At 41.5% G+C, this 26,362-nt stretch overlaps 1 protein-coding gene across 5 annotated transcripts in view; it reads right to left on the bottom strand.

Annotated features, from left to right (window-relative positions):
• TRIM62 (tripartite motif containing 62) overlaps positions 1 to 10,767 on the bottom strand; it is a 91,778-nt gene extending 81,011 nt beyond the window's left edge. For all 5 annotated transcript variants that reach the window (XM_074217866.1, XM_074217861.1, XM_074217862.1 and 2 more), the window contains exon 1: positions 10,307 to 10,767. In XM_074217866.1, coding sequence (XP_074073967.1) covers positions 10,307 to 10,714 — 408 coding nt within the window. In that variant the 5' untranslated portion in view covers positions 10,715 to 10,767. The remainder of the gene's footprint in view (positions 1 to 10,306) is intronic.
• Between the last annotated feature and the right edge of the window lie 15,595 nt (positions 10,768 to 26,362).

Here is a 26,362-nt window from a genome sequence, read left to right as displayed (position 1 = left end):
TCTTGTTGCATGTGTTTCACAGGACTGCTGTAAGGCCCAAATAAGAAGATGTATATGAGATGTTAAGGAGCCATAAAATGACATGCAAATGTGTTGTCTGGAAAGATACTGAGGTGTAATGTAAGATGTCTGGAATCAAAGGACCCAGAATTAAATATAGGCTTTACCACTTTCTACTGATGTGACCTTGGACAAATAATTTCTTCTCTCTGGACTTCAGTTTCCTCTTCTGTTAATAATAGCTAGCATTTACTTTGAGGTTTGCAAAGTGCTTTACAGATATCTTATTTGATCCTTACCACAACTCTAAGGGATAGGTGCTATTATATACAATTCACAGTTGTAGAAACTGAGGTTAAGCTAAGGTTAAATGACTTGCTCAGACCCACACAGCTACTAAGTGTCTGAAACAGGATTTCAACTCAAGTCTTCTTGATTAAAATGTCAGGGCTCTGTCCACTAGGCCACCTCAATACTAATGTGTTTTTGTTTTTTTTTTAATTTATTTTTATTTTTATTTTTAATTTTTGTTTTTGTTTTTTTGTTTGTAAGGCAATGGGGTTAAGAGGCTTGCCCAAGGCCACACAGCTAGGTAATTATTAAGTGTCTGAGGTCAGATTTGAACTCAGGTACTCCTGATTCCAGGGCCGGTGCTTTATCCACTGCACCACCTAGCTGCCCCCCATTGTCGTTTTCAGTCATGTCTGACTCTTAGTGTTCCCCTTTGGGGTTTGCTTGGCAAAGATCCTGGAATGATTTGTCATTTCTTTTACTAGCTCATTTTACAGATGAGGCAACTTAGGCAAAGAAATTAAGTAACTTGCCCAGGATCTCACAGCTAGAAAGTATCTGAGACTGGATTTGAATCTCAGCTCTTAATCTAGGGATCCTATGATCTCAGCTGCCCTATTCTGGATTTTTTCAGCCTCTCCTGATCTTTCTTTTTGCTAACATCTTCTCTCTGTTTTTTACCTCCAATTTATCCTTCATGTGGCTTAGATGGACGTATGTGTTTGCAGGTCACTCTCCCATTAGAGTGTGAGCTCCTTAAAAGATAGGCTGCTTTTTATATTCCTTTTATTTCTTTCTTTTTTGGTCTTTCTTTGTAACCCCAGTGCTTAATAGAATGCCTGGCCTACAGTGGGTATTTAATAAATCCTTACAGTCCTAACCCAGTGCTTGAATCCTGAGAGGACCCCAGGTCATCATTATTATCTTTATTATTATCTTTTCTATCTTTTCCCTTTTCTTCACTCCCAACAGAATCTGAGGAGGGGGGGGCTCACTAAGGAGCAGCTGGCTCAACCCACCTGTGATGTGGAATCCCCTCCACAATCCATCTGCCAAGCTGCCATGCAACCTGTGCTGAGGGCCGGTCCCTTCAGCTTGAAGAATCTTCAATGCTATAGAAGTTTTTCCTGCATTGATACCCAATCTGTCCAGAAGCCCCTACCCTTAATTTGCCCTTTGTGGCCAAGTAGAACAAGTCTAATTCCCAGTTCAGGTCCTGGAGGCCTCTGACCTGGATTAGTCCAACAGCCTCGTGACTGTCCTCCTGGTCTCTTAGCTCCCCTTACCTATCCAGCCTTCCTACAGCTGCGGAAATAATCCAAGGGAGCAGTGCTTAACCCTTTTTTGTCCTGCACCTCTCTGGAGGCCCGGAGGAGCCCAAGGATCCATCTTGATTAAGGCTTTTACATCCATAAAATAAAAACACAAAGGTCTAAAAGGAAGCCAATTATACTGAAACAAAGTTATCAAAATATTTTTTGAAAAACAAGTTTATGGACTCCAGGTTAACTTCTGACCCAAGACATAATCTGAATGTGACTCTACTATACTTACAAACCATTACTGACTCCCTATTTCTTCATGGATAAAATAGGATTCCCTCAGGTTGGCTCCCCCAATTTTGCCAGCTTTGGTTCACACTGTTCCCCTTTGCACACATTGTTATAGCCAAATTAGGTTACCCACATCTCTTATCTATGTACTTTTGTATCCACCATTCTCCCATAACTGAAACATATTCCTTTCTTATCCATCCCTCTCAGACTCCTTCTTGTCTTTCAATATTCAGCTCAGTCATCATGTTTTTCCTGAAACCATTCCTGACTGCCCTGCCCCATGCTCCCAGTCTCCCCCAAAGTGATTTTCTTTCCCTCCTCAGATCTCCTCCTTTGACCCTGTCATTACCCACTTTGTACTTATACTTCAAGTTTCTTGAGGGCAGAATAAAGGGGAAAGGCTGGTCTATTGCCTGGCTCCTTGTAGGCTTTAATAAATACATGATCCCTTCCCCCTTCTCCCACTGCCAATTACAGGATTTGGCCCACCGGAAGCCCTGGCAGTTTGTTGTCTTTTCTCAGCAGTTTCTGTTTTGGCCCCTGTATAAATGGAATCCAAGTCAATTCAACAAGCATTGATTAAATTCCTACTGTGTCTTCTAAACATTGGATTCTCTGCTGGGGAAACAAAGGCAAAAACCAAACTGTCCTCTGCCCCAAAGGAGCACCTAGAGCCCTAAGTGCTAGAGATACAAATGATACAGAACAATAAACATTTATTAAGAGTTGACTACACACAAGTCAGGACAGCTAGATGGCACAGTGGATGGAGCACTGGTCTTGGAGTCAGGAAGACTCATTTTCCTAGGTTCAAATCTGGTCTAGATATTTACTAGCTGTGTGACTCTGGGCAAGTTACATCAGTGTGCCTCAGTTTCCCCATCTGTAAAATGAACTGGAGGAGAAAATGGCACCCACTCCAATATCATTGCCAAGAAAACCCCCAAACAGGGTCATGGAGAGTCAAATACAACTGAAAAATGACTGAAGGACAACACATCCAAATCACTACCCTTAGGTGCTGTGGGTACAAGGACAAAAATGAAAAACTAGTTCCTGCCCTCAAAGGGCTTTCAATTAGCATGTAAACTGATATGTATGTATATATGTGTATGTGTGTGTGTGTGTGTGTGTGTGTGTGTGTGTGTGTGTGTGTGTGTGATTTGAGGAGGTAAGAGAGACCACAAATAATCTAGAGGAACAGGAAAGGCTTCTCATGTGAGCTGAGCCTTGCTAGGGACTGTAAGAAATGAAGACAGGGAGGGAGTGTATTCTAGGCATGATGGACAGACAACCCAGTGTAAGGGCTGGTGAGGAAGTGCTGACTCTGGAGAACATACTGATTGAAAAATATACAATAAGCCTGGAAAGCAGGCTGGATCCAGATTGTGAAAGGTTTTAAAATGTCTGTTTGAAGAGTTCATATTTCGTTCTCACAGCAACAGTTACTGAATGTTTTTGAGTTGGGGAGTGGCGTGATCAGACTTAAGGGCTAGAGAGATCATCTTGGCAGTTCTGTGGAGGACTGTTTGAAGAGGCCAGAGCCTAGAAGCTGAGAGTCCAAGAAGGAGGCTGTTGCAATAGTTCAGGTGAGAGGTGATTAGGCCTGCTCTAGACTGGTGAGGCCGGCTGTGTGAGTGAAAACCAGAAAAAATAACAGCCTGTCATCTGCCAATGAGATGCCTGGCTTTCATACCAACCAGTTTCCTTTCCTACCTCCACAACCTCCTACTCTCCATATGTGAGTGTTAGCACAGGAACCCTGCCTTCGTTCCTCCTCCACCAAAGGCACATCAGAAGCACCTGGCATGAATGAAATCTCCCTTCATTCTTGGACTGTTTCCTCAGAAGATCCAGGCACTGCCCAACAGGATCTGGGGGTGTGTTTGGGGACTCCCTCGAGCTTCTAACACTCTGTTTTCAGGCAGGAGGCAAAATGGAAGTTTTGGTCCCAGGAGAGCTGGAGTGGGCGGTAAGTACCCATAACTATCCACCATCAAGGCCCCTTTAGTCGGATAAAACTCTGTCTGGCCACGATGACCTCAGCCAACCCATTCTATCACAAAGAAGGAAAAACAAAATAACACAGGATGTCTCAGAAAGAATCTATTTCAAAATGTCCAGATCCTTTGCTCCAGAGATCTCACTGCTGGAAATACAGCTCAAAGAGGTCAAGAATGAAAAGAAATATTCTGTATAAACCAAAATATTTATAGCAACCCTTTTTGTAAGAGCAAAGAGTAGGAAACAAGGTCAATTATCACCAAATGGGAACTGATGGGACAAATGAATGAAACATTACTATGCTATAAAACACAATGACTATGAGGAGTGCAGAGAAACTTTGGAAGATTTATAGAAACTGATACAAAATGAAGTCAACAGAATCAGGAAACAAACACACATACCTGATAACTAAAACCACATAATTGGGAAGAAGAAAAAAAAACAATTTAAATGATGCTGTAAAATCATAGTAATCAATCTTAGCTCCAAATAATGTATATGAGAAGATACCTCTTCCTGCCCCTTTGCAGAGGTAGGAGCCTATGGATATGGAGTACTGCATATAATGTCAGGTTCTGTTGATGGCTTACTTCCAGTTTTGAACCTCCCCCCCTTTTTATTTTGTATTTAAGGAAAGGTCCTCTGAGAGGGAAGAGAACTAGTGATGTGGAAACAAAAGATATCAAGACATCTTTTTAACAAAAGAAAGCATGTAGTCCAACCCCTTCATTTTGCAAGTTAAGAAACTGAGGCCTGGGGGCGGGTAGGTGAGGTAGTGGATAAAGCACCAGCCCTGGAGTCAGGAGTACCTGGGTTCAAATCCGGTCTCAGATACTTAATAATTACCTAGCTGTGTGGCCTTGGGCAAGCCACCTAACCCCGTTTGCCTTGCAAAATCAAAAAAAAAAAAAAAAAGAAAAAAGAAAGTGAGGCCCAAAGAAAAGTCAGTGGTCCAATGTCACATTGCTGGCATAACAGGCATCAGACTCAAGTGTCCTTACTCCCAGACCTGATCTCTTGATCCAACACACCATGCTGTTATTCACTCTACTCTGTCATCCTCCACCACCACCCCAGACTCCAATAATGATGATGACATTAACAACTAGCATTTTATATAATGCCTTTAGGTCTGTAAAGTGCTTTCACAAATATTTCATTTTAATCTCACTTCAACCCTGGAAGGTAAGTGTTATTATCATTCCCATTTCACAGATGAGGAAATGGAGGCAGACAAAGATTAAATAACTTCCCCAGGGCCACATAATAAGTTAGTCACATCTGAAGATCTTCCTGATTGTGGACCCTGTGCTCTATCTACTGTGGCACCCTGCTGCTCTTGCATCCTTCCAAATTCCTCATATTCTGACTGTGAGAGTCTACCAGCTTAGGGATAAAAGGACTGGAACATAGGCCTGATCATTTGTCTAGAATTTCCACACCCAAAAAATGCTGTGTAAGTCTAGTTACTATAGCTGGAGAAGGTCCCAAGGTAATCAGTTTAAGTGAGGAAGGGTAGGGTAAAGGTGGGAAATTACTTTTTAAAATCAGATTAAAATTACATAGATGACAGCTGTATTCAGAGAAGAATGGGCAGAAGGACAAGAGTAAATGAAGAGTAAAAGAAACAGAGGGAAAACCACATTCACAATGGCTGCGATAATCAGAAATGGAAACAAACAACAAAGCCCATAAAACTGAATATTGTATTATTATAGTGACCAAGGTGCTTGTTCACCAAATTCAGAGGCTTTTGGAGTTCGGAAGGGACACTGAAGGCCATCTAGTTCAATCTCTCTACATAGTGCTGGATCTTCTCTATATAACATCTCTGAAAGACGGCCATGTAAACTTTATTTGAATACTTCCAATAATGGGGTCTCACTACTTCATGAAGTCACTTGACCATTGTGAACATCTCTGATAATTAGTAAATTTTTCCTCAAATCTGCCACCCTCTTACTGCTCTTAGTTCTACATGATGGGGCCAGAGAATAATTCCAATCCCCTTTCCACATCACAGCTCTTCAGTTATTTGAGATCAGAAATTAGGTCCCTTTCACACTCTCTCTTCCTCCCACCCTCAGTCTTCTCTTCTTCATCCTCATTTTCTTTAATGCTTCTTGTGATGTGCAGATGATCCTTCATCATCCTCTGGATGCTTTGGTCGTTGCTGCTTAGGTCGTAGCCTTAACTTAGAGGCAACATGAGTTTGAAGTCAGGAAGACGGGTTCAAATCCTTCCTCAAATACTTACTAGCTGTGTGACAAACTTAATCTCTCTCTGTGCCTCAGTTTCCTCCTATATAAAATGAAGGGGTTAGACTTGATGGCCTCTAAGGTTCTTCCCAACTCTAAATCTATGATTCTATGAACAAAACATGGTGGACTAGAAGCTCCTTGAGGACAAGGGCTTCTTTTTCTGTCTGAGAGGCAATGTCTGAGAGACAGTTAGCCTTGGAGTGGAGAACCTGGTTTCAAATTCTACCTCTGATACATACCCGCCTGGAGACCCGGGGCAAATCACTCAATCTTTCAAATGACCACCTCCTTACAAGTGACTATTTCATTTTTGCTTTTCCATCTCCCCTAGCACCTAATATGGCACCACTTTGCACATTATAAGGACTTAATAAATGTTTGTAGAGTATCTCCAGGCAACTCTCTAAAACTATAGATTACAAAAAGTCTCTGATCTTTATCTTTAGAGGGAAGATGAAATCCCAGCTCCAGATAAACTCCCCTATGCACAATGCCTTGTCCCTCACTGTTGGGCTTGGATTGGCATAGTCCAAATATAGACTGATTGGCCAATGGGATAATGACAGGATAGGATAACATTTTGGGGCACATTCCAAACCTCTAAGATTGACGTCATGGAAATTAATCATGTCCTCATTTGAGAGAGACCCAACTGGTTTAGAGAACCGATGGAGCTCACCCAATGGGGGCACATCAGATATTCTCGATCACGAATGGGAAAATTTCCTCCCTCTTCTGCACTGATTGTCACTGTGATCCACCAAGAAAACCTAACTGAAATCACACCACAGCCTTTCATGTTAGGATACACTTTCCCAATGGGTTGCACATTGTTGATGAACTCCCTGGTGAGCTGATCTGGAAGTAATTGTTCCAATAGACTCACCAATGGTAAGGCTAACTCCTTGTCCTCAGTTATCTTATCAGGTAGCAGACTCAGAGATTGTGGGTTAAGCCAGTTCACATGTTGCTAAAAGATTTGTAAGATTCCTTCCTCACCACCACCCTAGGAGGTGGCTGCTCCCATCAGACCTGGGACCTTGTGAATGTTAATAGCGAAGAATGCAGTGTACCCATGTCTACCCATTGTGTGTGTCTTTTGTCCATGCCCTCCCATAAGTGTAAGGAGTCCGTCCAACTTGCTGGGGGCCTTCCTTTCATTCCCTTCACATTTCAAGTATCCTAATGGGTTGGCAGGCTGGTGACCAGTGATCCCTCATTCTCTGTGTGTGACTGATCATTTCTTCTGATATAGGCAGTAAAATTATTATGATTCTCATATTGAAGCTGAGGCAACCAGTGTTACAGTAACTGCTAGTGTTTTGAAAGAGTCTAGGTTTTCCAACTTCCAATACCCTCAGTTTCCACTTTTGTAAACCAAGGTAGTTCTTGACTCTTTTTTGTATCATGATTCCCATTCTCCCATCACACACATAACTGTCAGCCTGGTGAAGCCTAGGGATCCCTTCTAAAAATGTTTTTAAATGTATAAAATAAAATACACAGGATTATAGTAAAAGCTAATTATGTTAAAATAATTAACAAAATACTAAAAGAACAAGTTCAGTGTCAGCAGATTGAGAACCCTCAGACTGGGTGGCCTCTGAGGGCCATGCCCACTCTGAATCTGTGATCTTGAGGCTCCCCCCCACCCTATGCCCCATTTGGGGCTTCTGCAAGCCATTATACAGATCATTTCCCAGACACCTCAAAAGGGAGACCAGAAGAGCAGCTGCTGACTGGGGAGGAGGGAGGGAGGGAGGGAGGGAGCTAGAGAGAGGGAAGGAGGAGCTAGTGGGAGGGAGGCCCAGCTCCTACCTCCTGCCCAGGGAAGGGATCAGTTTTACTTCCTAACAATAAACCAGTTCTTCTCATAAATAGCTAATGAGTGCAGGATGTGGCTTTTTGGTCTCCACCCCAGTCAGGAACAAGTGGCAGGTGAGGGAGATGTGACGATGTCTCACACCCATCATGCTTTTATCGGCCTTGGGCGAGGGAGATGTTTCTCCCACCACCTCTTGGCTACGCCAGGTGCTTTGGAGGCGCCAGGCAAGGGAGAGAGGGCAGGGCAGCTTTATCTGGAGAAGAAAGGGCCAAATGGGGTGTTGGACAAAACTGAGCTCTCAAAGGGCCAAGGTAGTTTGCAGGTGCAGCATTCAGAGGCCCAGTGCTTTTTCCAATTCTCTCCCAACCCCCACTAAAAATGTCTACAGGGATGAACTGATGCCATTTGTCAATATTACCCCCCCCACCCATAACAGTATAGGGTATAGATCCCTTTATGACAGCATTTCCTCCAGTTCTTTTAGCCACATGAGACTCTGTGGTTCTATCAATACCTCTGGTCCATGGAGTATAGAATATCCTTGAGATAAGGGGGAAGGGGTCATGGAAATTGGGAGCATCAATCAATAATTAATTTATTATTTATTACAAGCTACTGAATCCTTCTCAATAGGTGGGGAAGGGGGTAGAAGGGGGGGAGGGAGAGAATTTGGTCCTGAGAATAAAATCAAATTGAATTTTTTAAAAGTGACTACCACAAGACACTGCAAGGAGGGGGAAATGATTGTATATTCCTATTTTTGATGCCTAAGTTTATATCTAATGTTTTGTGAAAAGCAGCATGATGCAGAGTCTTTAAGAAGGTCTGGGTTCTAGTCCCATCAAAGACACTATCCAGTGGTGTGAATATGAACAAAATCTTCTAAACTTTCCTGAACCTCAGTTTCCTCACTTGCAAATGGAGAGAATAAGACCTAGAGTATTTACCTCATGGGTGGCTATGAAGCTCAAATGAGATATAAACTCTTCTGGAGATTTAAAATAACTGGGATCATAACTGCTAACATGATTTTTATAGATCGCTTTAAGTTCGCAAAATGCTTTACACCCATTGTTCCACGGATTTTAAGTAAAACACTATCCCATGCACCACACTGCCTTTCTCTTAACTATTTTTGAGTGGAAAATATTGCCAGTATGGACGTATTGCTTTTAGATAATGACTCACATTGCCATGAAAGGGAGGGAAATGGAAGCTATGAAAGGAGGACCTGCTCCGGGTCATTTGGATGGAGATTCCACCTTGGGGGGGACAGTGGAAGGAGGGATCACTGGTCCGGAAACTAGGGCAGCCAGATCCTAATCCTGGCCCTGCCACTAAGTAGTCTTGCAACTTTGGGCTAAAAGAGCAATAAAGCTCTTTTATGGCTCAGGACATCAGTTTATTAGTAAAATGAGGAGGCTGGAAGGGATGGTCTCTCTTTCACAGGTGGGGCTTTATTCTCTGGTTACAGGACTCTGCAGTTGGTAAGGAAGGAACACCAGCCCCTGACACTGGGGGCACGGGTGGACGTCATCATTGATGGGGACCGAGAACGTGGGCTCCAAAGATGGCAACAGGGATGTCAAAAGGGAAGCTCATTTCTCTCTTTTGTGGGAAGCCAGCCTGGTGACATCCTCTGACAAGGCAGCTAAGGCTCAGGGTTCCCTCGGGGCAGAAGAAAGGAGTGGAAAGGGGGTCACAGCCAACCCCCCCCCCCCCCGCCCAGAGCAAGAGACTGCGGGATGTTCAGACCCATTTCCAAGTTCAGTAGGGTGGGAAGGCTGCCCTGGGCTCTCACCACCCTCAAAGGCTAAGGCGCGGGGGGCAGGTGGGGGGAGGGGCAAGAGGCTCAGCTGGAAGACAGTCTGGTGTGAAGAGCAAAGGGCCCTGGGGTCAGAGGCAGAGGAGGGCTGGGCGGGGGTGCCAGCTGGGGGTGAAGGAAGGACCCCGGATCCGGGCACACAGGATCCGTGGCGTCTCTGGCCGCTCTGCTCCTCACAGCCTCCTGCCAGCGTGACCAAGTTGCCCAAGTCCCTCACTCTCTGCGAGCCTCAGTGGGTGAAAGGGGGGAGGACGGGGAGGGGGCCTGACCGTGCGCCGCAATCCTTCCAGCTCCAACGCCTAGGGTCCTGTCCGTCGCCACCCCTGCCCTGCCTGGGGGAACAGTTCTGAGCCTCGGTTTCCCCATCTGCTCGCCTCCGTGCCGGCCACGACTCCTTTTGGTCCTAAATCCGCAGCCCCGGTTTACCACCCCATGACCTTGGGGGAGTCGGCCCTCGCCTCGGAGCCTCAGTTTCCCCGGGTGCGAAGGGAGGGGTTGGCCATGCCCCCCCCGGCCCGCCCCCCCGCCCCCCCCCGCGCACCTGCAGCTCCTCGAAGGCGTCGTCGATGCCGGTGACCTGGTGCTGCTCGTGGAGGGCCGGCTCGTCGCAGAAGAAGCAGACGAGCGCGCGGTCGGTGAGGCAGAAGAGCTTCACCTTCTCGTGGGCCTGGCAGGGCAGCGCGGCGCGCCGGGCGCCCAGGATGGCGTCCAGCGGGAAGGCGCTGTAGCGCTCCACGATGTTGGCCAGCTTGAGGCTGGGCGCCAGCGCCGGCTCGGCGAAGGTGCGGCGGCACTCGGGGCAGTCGCGGGCGCCCTGGGCCTCCTGCCGCACCCAGTGCTCCGTGATGCAGCGGCGGCAGAAGTAGTGCTCGCAGCCCAGGCTCACCGGGTCCTGGTAGATGCTCAGGCAGATGGAGCACAGCAGCTCGTCCTTCAGGCTGCACGCCATGGCCCCGCCGGCCCGGCCCGGCCCGGCCCGGCCCCGGCCCCGGCCCCGGCCCCGGCCCCGGCCCCGGCCCCGGCCCCGGCCCCGGCCCCGGCCCGGCCTCCGCCTCCTCCCCGCCGCCGCGCCGGAGCTGCCCGACCCGGAACAGGAGCGCGGACGGCGGCCGCGGCCGGCTGCTCCGTCCCGGGCGGAGCCTGCGGAGCCCAGCCGAGCTCCGCCCCGGCGGGGGCGGGACCAGCCCGGCCTGGACCTCGGGGAGCCCTTGGCAGCGGGGGAGGGGGCACCTGGCCCCTCCCGGCACTCGCAGAAGCTGGAGTCGAACCCGGGACCTCGGAGTCCCCGCCCCGCCGCCCCGCCAACCTGTTTACCACGGGCCCCGATGGCAGAGCCAGGGGCTGCGGGCTCCTGAGGGAGCCTGTTGGACCACTTGCCCCTTGCCCGGCCGCCCGCAGCGCCGAGCGCCCCCTGTTCCAAAGGACTGGAGGATTTCCAGGGAGGATTAAGGAGCGTCTCCCTCATTTTGCACTTGAGGAAACTGAGGCCCTGAAAAGTCCCACGTGAACTGGGATGTAAAACCCGCTGTTCTGACTCCAGATCCAGGGCTCCGTCATAGCTCCAGCCCCAGGGAAGCAGTAGCACCCCGGGATCCAGCTAAGTTCTTGATTCCCACCCTCCCTTTTTCCTTCTACGATTTCCAAGTTTGACCACGGTAACCCATCCCGTGTGCCTGGGGGCTGAGTGTTCCGGCCTTGATGCCTGGGAGAAGTAAGCAGAAGCCTCTTTTAGGGAATGGAGCAATCGCAGTCATTTCCGGATTTCATCCATCAAGCATTTATTAGAATGAATTCACAAAGGGATTGGTGATCTTCTCTATATCCGTTTTCCTTCCAGTGACAGACACCACAACCCAGCCTTGCTTGTGGGCCCTGTACCATTAAGGTCCATGTCTTCCTATGAGTCCTAGGACAGGGGTCTATCCAATGTTCTGGGAGCCTTCCTACAGGCAGCTAGGTGGCGCAGTGGATAGAGCACCAGCCCTGGAGTCAGGAGGACCTGAGTTCAAATTTGACCTCAGACATTTAATAATGACCTAGCTATGTGGCCTTGGGCAAGTCACTTAACCCCATTGCCTCGGCAAAACCTAAAAAAAAAAAGATAGCCCTAATAAATAACTTCAATAAGAAAAGAAAAAGATAAATCGTTGTTTCTGCAAAAAAGTTGGGGGTCATTAAAGAACCCTTACAGTTTTCCAGTGATAATCCAACCCAATCTCCTCCCATTAAAATTCTGTACTCTTCTCATTCCTTTATGTTGTCTATCTGTTTTTTTAACCAATCTATCTGTCTGTCTATCTATCTACCAATCTATCCATCCATCCATCTGATGGACAAAATCTATAGCTAACCCATCTAACTGTATGTCATAATAAACATGCTTCATCCACTTGGTCTTCCTTGAGTGGATGGTGAATATGGTGGTGAAAATGGGTGGTTAAATAGCTCTTCCAGGATACTCTGCAATGATATGGAATTTGTTGCATTTCAGTGGATGTCATCTGCCAATAAAATATCCAGAGGACTTTGAATTTCATAGGAATTCCCTTTTTAACTTGTACTCTATGCTAGGTCTCCTCCATCATCATGGGAAACATTGCTGACTATCACATTTGCTTGTTTTATACTCCCCTAATGCAAATGCTAGGAGGATTACTAAGCAAGGCTGTTTATTTCTATTATATCTTTCAAGGAATCTCAGGCAACTTTGATGTTAGCATGGAAGACTTTTTGTGGGAAGAGAGTCTTTAAGATGGGGTTTTCCTTTACCAAATGAAATGCTTTTAAAACAAGTTAACAGACAATCATGGTGGGGTCTTGTATCCTCTACATTTTTCAGTTGGTGATCTGATAGTAAAGATACAGTCATGATAAGTTGTTGTTTGTAAATGCCTACTTATTCCCCATTGACACTTTGCCCATAGACTCCTCTATAAGTGGACTATTCTCATAAAAATTGTAGGTGAATAAGAAAGCAGGTGTATATGTCAATAACTGATATTCTTTTGAGTGACTTTTGTTTTATTAAGATGAAAGAAAGGAAGGAAGAAAGAAAGGAAGGAAGGAAGGAAGAAAGAAAGAAAGAAAGAAAGAAAGAAAGAAAGAAAGGCGGGAGGGAAGGAAGGGAGAGAGGAAGAAAAAAGACAGAAAGAGGGAGGAAAAAATAGAAAAAGAAAGACAAAGAGAGGGGAAAGAAGAAACAGAAAGAGATAGAGGGAAAAAGAGAGAGATAAAGAAAAGGGGAAAGAAAAAGACAGAAAAAATATAAAAGAAAGAATGAATGACAAAGAAAGAGAAAGAAAAAAGGGAAAAAGAAAGAAAGAAAGAAAGTCCTTGCGGGCAGATTAGCTTTTGCCTCTCATTGTGTCCTCAGGATTTAGCATAGTACCTGGTACAGATTACATCGACCAACTGACTTTCTCCCCCCAATATTCCTGTGACCCTAGATTTCTTTTCCCATGACTTTGGCATCTTCTCAATGGTCTCATAATAATGTCACCTCTCACATGGATCTCTCTGTATTCCTTTTTTTTTTTTTGCAAGGCAATGGTGTTAAGTGTCTTGCCCAAGGCCACACAGCTAGGTAATTATTAAATGTCTGAGGCCACATTTGAACTCAGGTACTCCTGACTTCAAGGCTGATGCTCTATCCATTGTGCCACCTAGCTGCCCCATCTCTCTGTATTCTTGATTGAATCTAGCTACTTTACCTCTCTGTTTTCTTTAGTGACTTTTCTATCTCTACCATAAGCAAGTCTAGAATAAGTGTGGGGAATCTACTATCCTCAATAGGGGAAGAAGTTTATTGTTATAGGGGAGTCTCCAGTGTAATCCCCATTAGCACTTACAAGGTAGGTTCTCTGAGAGGTGACTATCCCAGGTTCTAGAGATTACATTCCTAAAACTAGTTCAGGGGTCCCTACTAGTGCATTTACTTGATTTGAGTTCCTGACAACTTTAGTTTCTTAAAAAAAGGAAAGGATGTTTGCCATGAGCCAGCATGGATTAATTTAGAAAATAATAGGCATTCCAGAAAAGCTTTACTCCTATTTTCATAGACTAGATGAAGGCAGCATTTTGTAGCAGATAGAGTGATTGGCATGGAGTGAGAAACACCTGGGTTCAGAGCCTGTCCTTGACAATTACTGGCTGCTTGATTCTAGACAAGTCTTTTAATTCTTTTGTGTTTCAGGCAACTCCCTTGCTCTTATCTGCTAAGTCCTAGCTGGGTCAAGATCTGTATTGCTGGAGGGATTTCCCACAAGGAGGGTTCCCTATGTGGAGGACATGGCAGATCCTTTAAATATATTAGATGAAAAGATTGAGGTATTCTGTTAATTCTGCCATTTGACAAGTCTCTCATATCCTTGCGAACATAGTGGAGAGATAGTGGCTGGAATAATAATATTGTTTGAAGATTAAAGTAGTCAGAAGTGGACTGATGTTAACCTTGGTAGAGGGGTTCCATTATATTCCTATAATGGAATTTCACAAGAATCTATCCTTGACCCTGAGCTGTACAATATCCTAAAAGCATATATAGCAGTAAATAAACAAGTGACCCAGAAGGAGGAACATAGAACTCTTTAAATGATAGAATAAGAATCTCCAAAAGATATTTAGAATCTAAAAGAAAGTTGAATTGGGATCAATGTAAATCCCTACACTTACAATCTAGTCAACTTTACAAATACAAACTGGGAGTCAGAGTGAATGTCAAACTCATTATGAACCATCAGGATTGACTTGGGTTCCCAGAAACCTACTACAATCATTCTGCTTTAATAATAGCATTGACATCGGGGTGGCTAGGCAGCGCAGTGGATAGAGCACTGGCCCTGGAGTCAGGAATACCTGAGTTCAAAACTGGCCTCAGACACTTAATAATTCCCTAGCTGTGTGGTCTTGGGCAAGCCCATTGCCTTGCAAAAACCTAATAATAATAATAATAATAATAATAATAATAATAATAATAATAATAATAAGGCATCCAGAGCAAGAGAGAGAGGAGAGAGTCTTACTGCACCCTGTCTTGGTTGGATCATATCTGGAAACTTATTGTCAATTTTTAGGCATCATATTTTAAAGACATTGACAGCCCAGACAAGGATGATCAGGTTGGTAGAAGGAACTGGATATCTTTAATCTGGTTAAGAGAAGGCTTGTGGGGTCATGATGGCCATACCCAAGGATTGGGAAGACTGTGATTAAGAAGTTTAAGATTTCTTCTTGGCCCCAGAATTCTTTAAGGGGGTGAGGGGAAAAAAACCAAGGATTTATTAAACAGCTAATCTGTTCCAGCTAAGTGCTTTACAAATATTTTCTCATTTGATCCTCACAATAGCACTGGCAGAGTAGATCCAGATATTATAGATAGAATTAAAGTTGGGGAAAAAGGATGAACTAGCGAGATAACTCTGAGGTCCCTTGCAAATCTGAAATTCTAGAGGCTTTTGAAATAATCCAGGACTGGAACTAAGTAAATGAAAAAAGAGAGGGATGGTAGAAGGATCTTTGGATTAAAGAAATGGCAGAACCAAAGTCATCAGACAATGGGTTTTGGGAATGATCAAGAAGAAGAAATGAAAATTTTCATCTCCTCTATGCTTTTTCGTAAACTACTTCAGAAGAGAGTTTAGGACCATTTTATTCCAGATCCAGAGTCTTAGAATTTAAAGGGAGCTCAGAGACCATATGGTCTAGCTCATGCCTAGCTAAGAATCTCCTTTGTCATTCATTCTCAAAGAAGACCATGACATCAGGGAGCTGTAAGGCCATGACATGCAAGTGAATTAGAGTTCACTGAAGAGAGCTATGCAAAGTCACCAACCTTGCTTTGTCTTACAGAACCATCTGGGTCCAGTGGCAAAATATATTTCAGGATGACTGGAGATGACCCTGTATGCAATAGAGACCTTGACCTTTTAAAAGCTAGGTCTTTCCTAGGTTACAGTTTGACTGAGACAATACCCATTCAGTCTGTAAGATTAGGTAAAAGAAAGATAAGGCAAAGAGGCCAAAAGTAATCACTTTCAAAAAAATTAAGATGGGAGAGTACCCAACAAATGGCCCATCCAGTGTTTTCTGGAAGACTTCCAGTGAGGGTGAACTAACTCCTGAGGATGTCCTCATCACTTTTAAAACATTCTACTTGTGAAAAAGTTTTTTATGATGTTGGAATTAAACCTGCCTTTTTAGTTCTGCTCCATGGGTTCAAGTGAGGGAGTGATTTTTTTTTGTTTGTTTGTTTTGAGGATGTGGGATTAAATGACTTGCCCAGGGTCACATAGCTAGTAAGTGTAAAATCTCTGACTCTAGTTTGAACTCAGGTCCTCCTGACTCTAGGATCAGTGCTGTATCCATTGGTTCACCTTTTCCTAAGTAGGAGTTCAATAGCTCTTCTATAAACCAACTGAAGAGAAATATCATCCCTCTAACCCAAGTCTTCTCTTTTCAGTGAGGGATATCCCCAGCTCTGTTAATCAAGCCTCATAGAGCCCTTCAGTACTCTGACACCCTGCTCTGAATACTACCCAATTTGTCATCAACTTCCCCAAATTGATAAATTCTTTTAAAATTCTAAAGTTATTTAGTTTATGCCCATTCTTATCCTATCATCAGGGTAGTAGTTTATCTTCACAGAATCCTTTCATACAGAATTCTCAATTCCCAGTCTTTCATAAATTTGATTATTGATAATGTCTCTCCTCTGTTGATTATCTCCACTTTATTCAGAATTTATCTTGTTTGCACATAGCCATTTGCATGTTGTCTTCCCCGTAAGACTATTAGCTCCTTTAGGATCAGGTCTGTGTTTCTGCCTTCTCTGTATCTCCAATATTTTTTTATAAAAGAAAGATTTTATTTATTTTGAATTTTATAATTTTCCCCCAATCTTGATCCTCCCACCCCCACAGAAGGCAGTCTGTTAGTCTCTGCATTGTTTCCATGGTATACATTGATCTATGTTAAATGTGATGAGAGAGAAATCATATCCTTAAGGAAGAAAAATAAAGTATAAGATTTAGCAAAATTACATAACTAGATAATTGTTTTTTAAAATTAGTTATGATCTAACCTAACTAAGAATCTCCTCATTGTCATTGATTGGTGTTTGTCATTCATTCTCAAAGAAGACCATGACATTAGGGAGGTGATGCCATGACATGAAAGTAAATTGGATTTCACTGAAGAGAGCTATGCAAAGTCACCAGCCTTGCTTTGTCCTCCAGAACCATCTGGGTCCAGTTCTCAGGTCTTTGGTCTTTGTTCAAACTTCACAATTTTTTCTCTGGATACAGATGGTATTCTCCATCATAGATACTCCAAAATTGTGCCTGATTGTTGCATGGAATGAGCATGTTGATGGAATGAGCAAGTCCATTAAGGTTGATCATCACCCCCATGTAGCTCCAATAATAAATGAAAACTGACTTTCTGATAGAGCAGGAGTGTCCAACCCATAGCTCAAGCTCAAAGCCCATTCTGTGGCATTGTTGCGTTTTTTATCATCTTCCTTGGTAATATGGGTTACATTGTAATCATAAATAGATATTAAATTCTATGTGTGGCCTTTGACAAGTTTCTGGTGGGTGATGGGGCCCAGAAGACCTAAAAGGTTGGACACCCATGTGATAAAGGGTTGATGGCTGAATACTAGTTGAATGACCAGACCACTAAGAGAAGTAAATAACAGACTTGTCTATGTATGTTCTCTATCTCCCTTAAGCTTCCATGTCCCTAACCAAACAAGGAAAAAGGGGCAGAGCTCATGTTGATGTACCCTGCTCTCAAATACATTTTTCTTTCTTTTTTTTAAAACCTTTAAATGTATTTATTTATTATCCCAATTACATGCAGTGTAGTTTTCAACATTCATTTTTTATGTAAGATTTTGAGTTCTACATTTTTCTCCCGCCTTCCTTCCTTTCCCCTCTCCTTGACAGTGAGTAATCTGATATAGGTTATACATGTATAACTATGTTAAAGATATTTCCATATTAGTCATTCAATTATACTTTTAAAAAATCAAATCCCTTGTTGACATTATAGAAATTCTGAAGTAACATCTTGGGCTCTTTCCTTGCCCCACTTTGGCCTTCATTCTAGGGTTTTCAAACTTTTGGAATTATGAAATTTTTGTTTTAAAGAAGGTGGGGAAAGGAGAGATTTGGGAGACAGGGCTAGTAAAAAGCATTGTCCAAAAAAAAAAAAAAGAAAATGAAAAGAGGGTGATTTTTTTTTAATGTAAAGAAGAAAATAGATGAAATTTCAGAAAGAAACACTGAACATCAGGACAGCCTTGAAAGTAACAGGTTGAATTTAGTTTTTTCTTTAATGGAAAACTGGCAAATGGAAACCCTATCTTCATGAGCAACAAACGTCTTTTGCCAAGTCACTTGGGGAGGTTTGAGTGGTTGCTTCTGGAAGTATGTGATGATATATACTGGAGGACCCTACCCTTCAACTGAGAGCATTTGCAAGTTTGACCCTTTCTAGTCCATTAACCAAGTAGTGAAGAAACACATTTTTGTTTGGCTGCTAAGGGAGAATTGGGAGAGCATACAAAAGACTCCTAAGGGAGGAAGTTTGGCTCTCTTTTCCTTTCCTTGCTGTTTGAAGAAGAGGACAAGCTTCCCAGAACCTCTAGGAAGAAGGGATAAAAAAGTAGAGAGAAAGGGACCTTAGTTCCTTTCTCACCTAGAACCAGCATGAAGGCTGAGAGAACTAGAGTCAGATCCAATTAGCTGCTCTCCCAACCTGGGACATCATGAAGTCATAAGAACATGACCTGGTTATGGCTTTTGTCCCTATTATGTCTATTTGTTCCTTTCTCAGGTGAAGAAGTATGGGAGACAGAATGCTCTAGACTAGGACCTTGTGAATTTTGAGAGGTCAGCCAATAGGCCAGTAGACTTCTAGTGATGGGAATCCATGACAGGGCATTCAGGAACCCAAGCCAATGAGGATCAAAACCTCAAGTGACTTGTTTGACCCAGCAGTGTGTCAAAGGAAGCCAAAAATGGAACTATGCTGAATTTCACAGTGAAACTAGTAAGAGCAAATGCTTTGTTATAATAGCTTTAAGTTGGAACCCACTCTTCCCTGGAATTGGGATAAAAAAAATAGAGCCAGTTTCCCTTGAGAGGGAAATGTTTGTATCTTCTCAGTAAATAACTGTCATTCGATGTTAATCAATATTAAAACTCTAATCACTGAGATATGAATGGCATAAGAGATATATTAGCTATAACTGATAGTTGATATTGGGAAGAACTCACTAGAATGGGGGTTCAAACAAATATTATTAGAAAGGAACCCATTTTTTCCATTATAGTCAGCCCTTGGAGGATACAATTTACCAGTGTGAGAGGGAATTGGGATAAAGACTCCCCAGGGTTTATAATGGGCTCCCCCACTCTTTTCTCAAGCAAGCTGTTCAATAGAGATTTAGAATTTTACATATAATCCTCTTTTTCCTTCACTCTACTTTTTATATGGAAATGTCCTTTGGTTTTTGAGTATTCATTAAGTCCAGAATTTAAAAAATGTAATTAAAACTCTCTCCCTTCAAAAAGCAGTATCTTACTCAAATATCAAAGAGTCAATGCTACAAAAGGGAAAATATATGATAACAAAGCAAAAGCAATGTGCTTATTTAGCCCCAGAAGACTTGGGGGGAGGGAGAAGGAGGCCATGGGTTCACCATCCTTAAATATCAGGCTAAAAGGGGGATTAGATTTATTTTCCTTGGCCCCAGGAGACAGAACTAGGTCCAATGAGTAAAGACTCTATAGAGTCAGGTTTCAGTTCAATGTGTGCAAAAATGTCCTAGTGATTCCAGCTGTCCCAGGATGCAGTGGGGCTGCTCCATGAAGTTGAGAGTGCCCAGTCCCTGGAGCTGTTGGAGCAGAAGTTGGTCTTCTATTGGTGGCTGAGGTGCCCTTTTAAGACCCCTGCTAATTCTTTGCAAGTTGTAAGTTGAATTTATTGTTTTAAAAGAAAAGCAGACTATACATAATAGAGACCTGGAGCATTATGTACAAATCGCTTTTGTTCTATTATGCTTATACAAATGCACTTCTCTTTGGTATTTCTAAGTTTTATTTAACTAGATTAATTTTTAAAGAAAAATCCTACTGATTTAAAAAAATTTTTGATTCTATACTAGCTTGCAGTTAATGATTAATACTAAAGGTGACAGAGGTTGCCATGTGATAATAATAATATGATCTGACATTTACATAAGACTTTAAGGTTTGCAAAGCATTTTACATGTTATATGTCATTTGATCCTCACAATAACCCAGTGAGGTTGGTGCTTTTATCATTTTACAGAAAAGGAGATGTAGTGACTCACCCAGTTGCTAGTAATGTTTGAAGCTGTATTTAAACTTAGGTCTTCAGTTCAGCTCTCTCTCCACTAACCCATGATAGTATTAAAAGTACTCCTAATGTAATAAATGCATTTCAGGGTAGTAGGTTGGGGATCAATCAATAAATCAAAATTATTTATTGAAGTGCCTTCTCAGTTAGGTACTGGGGCTACAAACACAAAAATAAAATCATCCCTTCCATCAAGAATCTGACATTTATTTGGGTGATGAAGGGTGTAATAAAATTTCTTTTTTTTCTCCCCCCTTTCATATTATTCTAGATCTAGGTGACAATCTAATAAATCCTCCACACTTGTACAATCCAGTTTCTGGTTTGGCCACTTGTCCTGGAGAATAAATGCACCATTAGGAACTAAATATAGGAGACTAATTTAGAAATGAAGGAAGAGAATGGAACTGGATTAATAAATTGTATCCTCATAAAAATTTACATCATGACCATATCTATTTTCATAGCAATCCTTTATCTCAAACCCCACTCCAATTCAACATGCACCAGATTCTCCACAGAACCTTGGAAACAGTAGCTTTGAGCAAGGTTTTTCCCATATTTGAGCCTCAGTTTCCTCAATTGTTAATTGAACTGGATAACCCTTGATCTAAATTTCTGAAGACTCTTAATAATTCTGTAGTACAGTGGAATTGTCCTTGTCCTAGAGTCACTTCTATTTGTTCCTTGAATAATCATGTATGTATGTATTTAGCTGTTTGTATGCTGTATATTTCACCATGTAGAATACAACCTTGCACATATTAAACACCTAAGAAATATTGATTGAATTGGATTGTATTATATCTGTAGAAAGAGAACAAATATGAAGAAAGGTGTGCTCTCTCTCTCTCTCTCTCTCTCTCTCTCTCTCTGTATGTGTGGTATAGAAAATACAAGAATGAGCCTGATATCCAAACCAGGGAGAGATAAAGCAGAGAAAGAGACTATAGACCAATTTTACTTATGAATACTGAGGCAAAATTTTCAACCAAAATTCTTTCAAGAAGACCATAGAAGTATAGTCAAAAAAATAAAAAAAGTTGGATTTATACTAGGAAAATATGGTTCATTTTAAAAGAAATCAATTGACATAATTAAACAAAAATCATATAGTTATTTCAAAAGATACCTATAAAGTATTTTTAAAAATATAACATTTATGTTTTAAAAAATACATCAACTACAAAGCATAAGAATGGAAGGACTTTCCTTCAACTGATCTTTTTATGGCCTGCTGTCTGTTTTCTCATCATCTTGGACATCTTCTGGAAGATACTTAGTTTGCTTATATTCTTATATGAAATGTCCAACATGAACACAATTCTTCAGATATGATCTGACCTATTTCATATATCTCTATCTTGTGTGCAAAGACAGCATGAGAGATGTTTGTCAAATACTTCAGTGAAATCCAGATAAACTGTTTCTACTTCATTCCCTGATCTGCCTGACTAACATTCCTTTCAAAACTGGAAATGAGGTTAGTCTGGCACAACCTGTTTTTGGTGAACACATGAATTCTTAGTGATTAACATTTTTCTTTCTACATGTTCACAAGCCATCTATAGTCCAGGTTACCCATGACTTGTGTTTCTCATGCTCAGTGTCTTCATGTTGTCATTGTTGGTGTTTCCTATGTTCGATGTCAAGAAGATGGACTTCCATCCAGTGGTTATTCTAGCTATTCTCAAGACACATAAATCCAATAAAATGTTTAATCAAAACAGAAAACCTGAAACAAGGCAAGTAACAAAGGGAAAGAATCATATAATTAGTATTTTCAGTAACCATTCTCAGATGTTGCCTCCCAATACTCCCCAAGATAGCCAATGAGTGAGAGTCCCATCAATTCCCAAGCATCTAATCCCTTGGGAGAAGGAAATTATTCAGCTAAACTTATGGCTAGATATTAGGATATTAGAGAATAATGCCCACAGTCTCTGTTTAATCATCTGCCTCTCAATCTCAAAACGAATGCTCTTTGGTACCAAGATTCCAAACAAGAATCCAATTGTACCTCTTTCTCTCTCTCATTCATTGGTTCCGCCTCTCTGAAGATAGATTCCTTTTCACATCACTAGTTTTCTAGTTTCCCTTCTTGTATCTCAGATATTTTCTCAAAAAATAGTCATTCTCTTGTGTCTTAGAGATTCCAACAGAATTTCTGTAAATCTCTTCTAGCCCAATACACTATCCTATGATCCTTTTAAGTTGAATTCATCAGCAGCTGTTGAAGTCACACACAAACTTCTGGAAAATATAGTCCCCCAAGTAAACTTGGAAGCTACCTCTTCAACTCCCACTTCCTTACACATCTCATTAAATATACATTCTGCAGGAGCATCTAGGTGGTGCAGTGGGATGAGCACTGACCCTGCAGTCAGGAGAACCTGAGTTTAAATCTGACCTGACAATTACTAGCTGTGTGATCTTGGACAAGTCACTTAGTCCTCATTGCCTTTTTTCTCTAGTATATATATCTGAGTGTGTATATGTATGTAAATATTCCCTCATTTTATAGGGAGTTGAAGTCAAGATCATTAATCAATAGCCTGACACTTTTACCTTCTTTGAAAATCTGGGCATCTGTTCTTCTTTTGTACTTTAGCACCTTTTTTTATTTATCTTAGGTTTTCTTTGTTAAAAATTAAATGTTTCATTAGAAACAACTTTAAATATCAATACATACAACTATATTTCCTTAGTAATTATTTTCATTTAAATCCATACATTTCAATACTTAAAGAATCATAATACTTTATTTTTTTCCTCCAAGTCCTCACCAAGGTTTGTTGTTCATTCATTCTCATTTATTTTTCCTCATATGATCACTGTTACTATCACTCCATCCTTCTGGTTTTGTTTTTAGTTTTGCATTATTTCATAGAGGGCTTTCCAGATTTCTTTGTATTACTCATAATTGTTAATGTTAATTGGATTATGTCATCGTAACTGCACTATTTCATTATATGAATGTTCCACAATTTATTTAACTATTCCTCCTTTTGTTGGGCATTTAGGATGTTTCCAGTTGTTTGCAATTATATATAATGCTATTATGAGCATTTTGAACAGATTGCTCTGTTTCTGTGGGGTTTTGGTGACATTGTCAGGGTATATTTTCCACAATAGAATGATTGATTCCAGGGGAAGGTTATTTTTTGTAGCTTTTATTGTTTACTGTCAGATTTTCAGAAAGATCCTTCAAGTTTGTGAGTACTTAAGAAATCAATTACTGTACCTGTTTCTCCACAATCCCACCAACATGTTTTCATTGTCTTTTGCCATCAAAGTTATTTCAAATTGTATTTTTTAATTATTAGTGAAGCTGAACATTTTTCCCCAAGTGATTATTAACAATTTGTTTCCCACTTTGAAACCTATTTATTTAAGAGCAACTATGTGGTGTAGTGGATAGAGCACTAGCCCCGGAGTCAAGTGGATCTGAGTTCAACTTCAGCCTCAGATATTTAATAATTACCTAGCTGTGTGACCTTGGGCAAGTTATTTAACCCCTTTGCCTTACAAAAAAAAAGCAAAAAAAAAAAAAAGACTTTATATCCTAGGACGTCATCCATCTGGCTTCTTAGAATCCCTAATTTTCTTGAAAGTTCAGCTCAGATGCTATCTCTGACATGAGACATTTCCTAATTCCCCTGACTTCTAATATTTCTTCCAAAAATTATCATTTGAGAAGGGAGAGCATTCCAGACAGGGGTGAGAGTAAGAAATGAAGAGATTGCAGTCATGGAGTTGAGAGATGGAGTGGGAAAGCCAGCAAATAAGCCAATGTAGCTGAGTTATAGTACATGTGGAAGAGAGTAAATTGTAAGAAGACTGGAAAAGAAGGAAAGTGGCAGTCTATGAAGGACTTTAAGAGTCAGAAAGAGGAGTTTCTATTTGATACTAGAGGTAATAGAGAGCCACTGCAGGTTATCAAGTAAGAGAGTAATCTGTTCATACTGTAACTTTAGGAAAATCACTTTGGAAGCTGAATAAAATGTGGAATAGAATGAGCAGAGACTTGAAGGAGTGAGATCAATTAAGAGGCTATTATAACATAAGAGTTAAAAGTAATAAGGGCCTGGATTAAGACAGTGGCTGTGTGAATGGATCCAAAGAGATATATAGAAGACAGGTTGTGAAGATAGATTCTTCACAAGATTTGTTAATAGATTTGCATATGTGAGGTAAGTAAAGTATCCAGGAAGACACTGAGGTTTCAAAGGTAGTTGACTAGAAGGATGGTGATGGTTTCAACAGTAATAAGAGAGTTTGCAAGATAGAAGGACCCAGAGGGGAAAATAGTATGTTGTGCTTTTGTTTTATTGAGTTAAACATGCCTACAAAATATCTAGTTGGAGATATCCAAGAAACCACTGATGTCATGAGACAAGAGTTCAGTGGGGAGCTTTAGGGCTAGGTATGTTCATCTGAGAATCATAGTTTTAACCTATGGGAACTGATGAAATAGTATGGAGTGAAAAGAGAAGCGGGTCCAAGACAATTCACTTGGAGGATGCCTGCTGTTAGCCCAGTGACCTGGATGAAGAACCAGAAAAGGACACTGGGTAGTAGTCAGATAAGGTCGTAGTAGGAAAGCCAGAAGAGGGCAGTGTCATGGAAGCTTTAAAGAGGAGAGAGAATCAAGGAGAAGAGGCTTGGTTGACAGTGTCAGAGATGGCAGAGGTCAAGATGGATGAAGACTGAGAAAAAGCCATTAAATTTTGGAATTAAGGGATTGTTGGTAATTTTGTTGAAGGATAAGATTGGGAAACCAGACTGCAGAGAGTTAAGGGAGTGAGAGAAGAGTTGAAGGCAACAATTTTCGATGACCTTTTCAAAGACTTCAGTTACAAAAGGGAGAAAAGATATGGTATGATAGCTAGTGATCTTGGCCAGATTAAGTGATACATAAACTTGCTGCCTCAGACAAACTGAGGCCTAGGCAAGATCAAGGTCATCCAAAACAACCCAGGCTATTACCAATCTTCTTGACTTTTGTCTTGCCACTAGGCTTCTCTGGAGGAGAGAATAAGGCTGACAACTTTGTGCAGCTATATCTTACTTTTTAAAAATTTTATTTTATTTTTATTTGGGTAGTAAAACGAGAATTTCTATAACAATATAACAAAAAGTTGATTACACATGAAATTGCCAATCTACTATGTACAATTTATGATTCCTTTTAAATACATAACAAAATTAACATAGAAATTTCTTTTTTGTTTTTTCCTCCCTCCACCATCCCACCCTAGAGATGGTTACTGTTAGACACAAATAGGCATATATATGTATGTATACATCTATATGTATATATATATATATAAACACATTTTATATAGACATAGATACATGGTATAATTTTATATATCAATTTTCTCTATACAAACTTTTATTTGTTAGATCTTTTCTGGATGCAGATAGCATCTTCTTCATATGAAATAATCACTTATTATATAGGGAAGGGAGTTCAGTGAGGAGGGGAAAAGGTGTTTAGAATATCCTATGTGATAAATGGGAGAGCAAATCCATTAGGGGAGGTATAAAATGATCACCTTAGTATAGTGGCTTCCCTTCGGGCTCTTTCTTTCTTTCTTTCTTTCTTTTTTAAGGGTTTTGCAAGGCAAAGGTGTTAAGTGACTTGCCCAAGGCCAAACGGCTAGGTAATTATTATTAAGTGTCTGAGGTCAGATTTGAACTCAGGTACTCCTGACTCCAGGGCCAGTGCTCTATCCACTGTGCCACCTAGCTGCCCCAGGCTCATTCTCAAGCCTGCTCCACCTCCACCCAGACTGCCTCCTCCCCCACATGGGTACTTTCTCTCTTCCCCTCTCTTTTTAGTTCCCCTTTTCTGTATTTTCTTCCCCAATAGAATGCAAGCCCTCAGTTTTATGGTTTTTGGGTCTACAGAACTTAGCAAAATATCTGCTACACAGTAAGCACTTAAAATACTTTTTCTATTGGTGTCAATATCTATCATAATAGCTGGCATTTATATAAAAATATATAAGGTTTTCATATGTATATATGTGTATATACATGCATATTTATAACATTTCATTTGATCCTTACAAATCTAGGATGCTATTATAACAGCATTTTATAGTTGAGGAAACTGAGGCAGACAGAGGCTAAACAGCTTACCTAAGTTCACACAGCTAACAAATACCTGGAACTGGAACTCAAGTTGTTTTGACTCCAGGTC

Source organism: Macrotis lagotis, chromosome 1 (assembly GCF_037893015.1).
Source record: "Macrotis lagotis isolate mMagLag1 chromosome 1, bilby.v1.9.chrom.fasta, whole genome shotgun sequence".
In the NCBI taxonomy this organism is placed as follows: Eukaryota; Metazoa; Chordata; class Mammalia; order Peramelemorphia; family Peramelidae; genus Macrotis; species Macrotis lagotis.
This window is presented reverse-complemented; position numbering and strand designations above follow the sequence as displayed.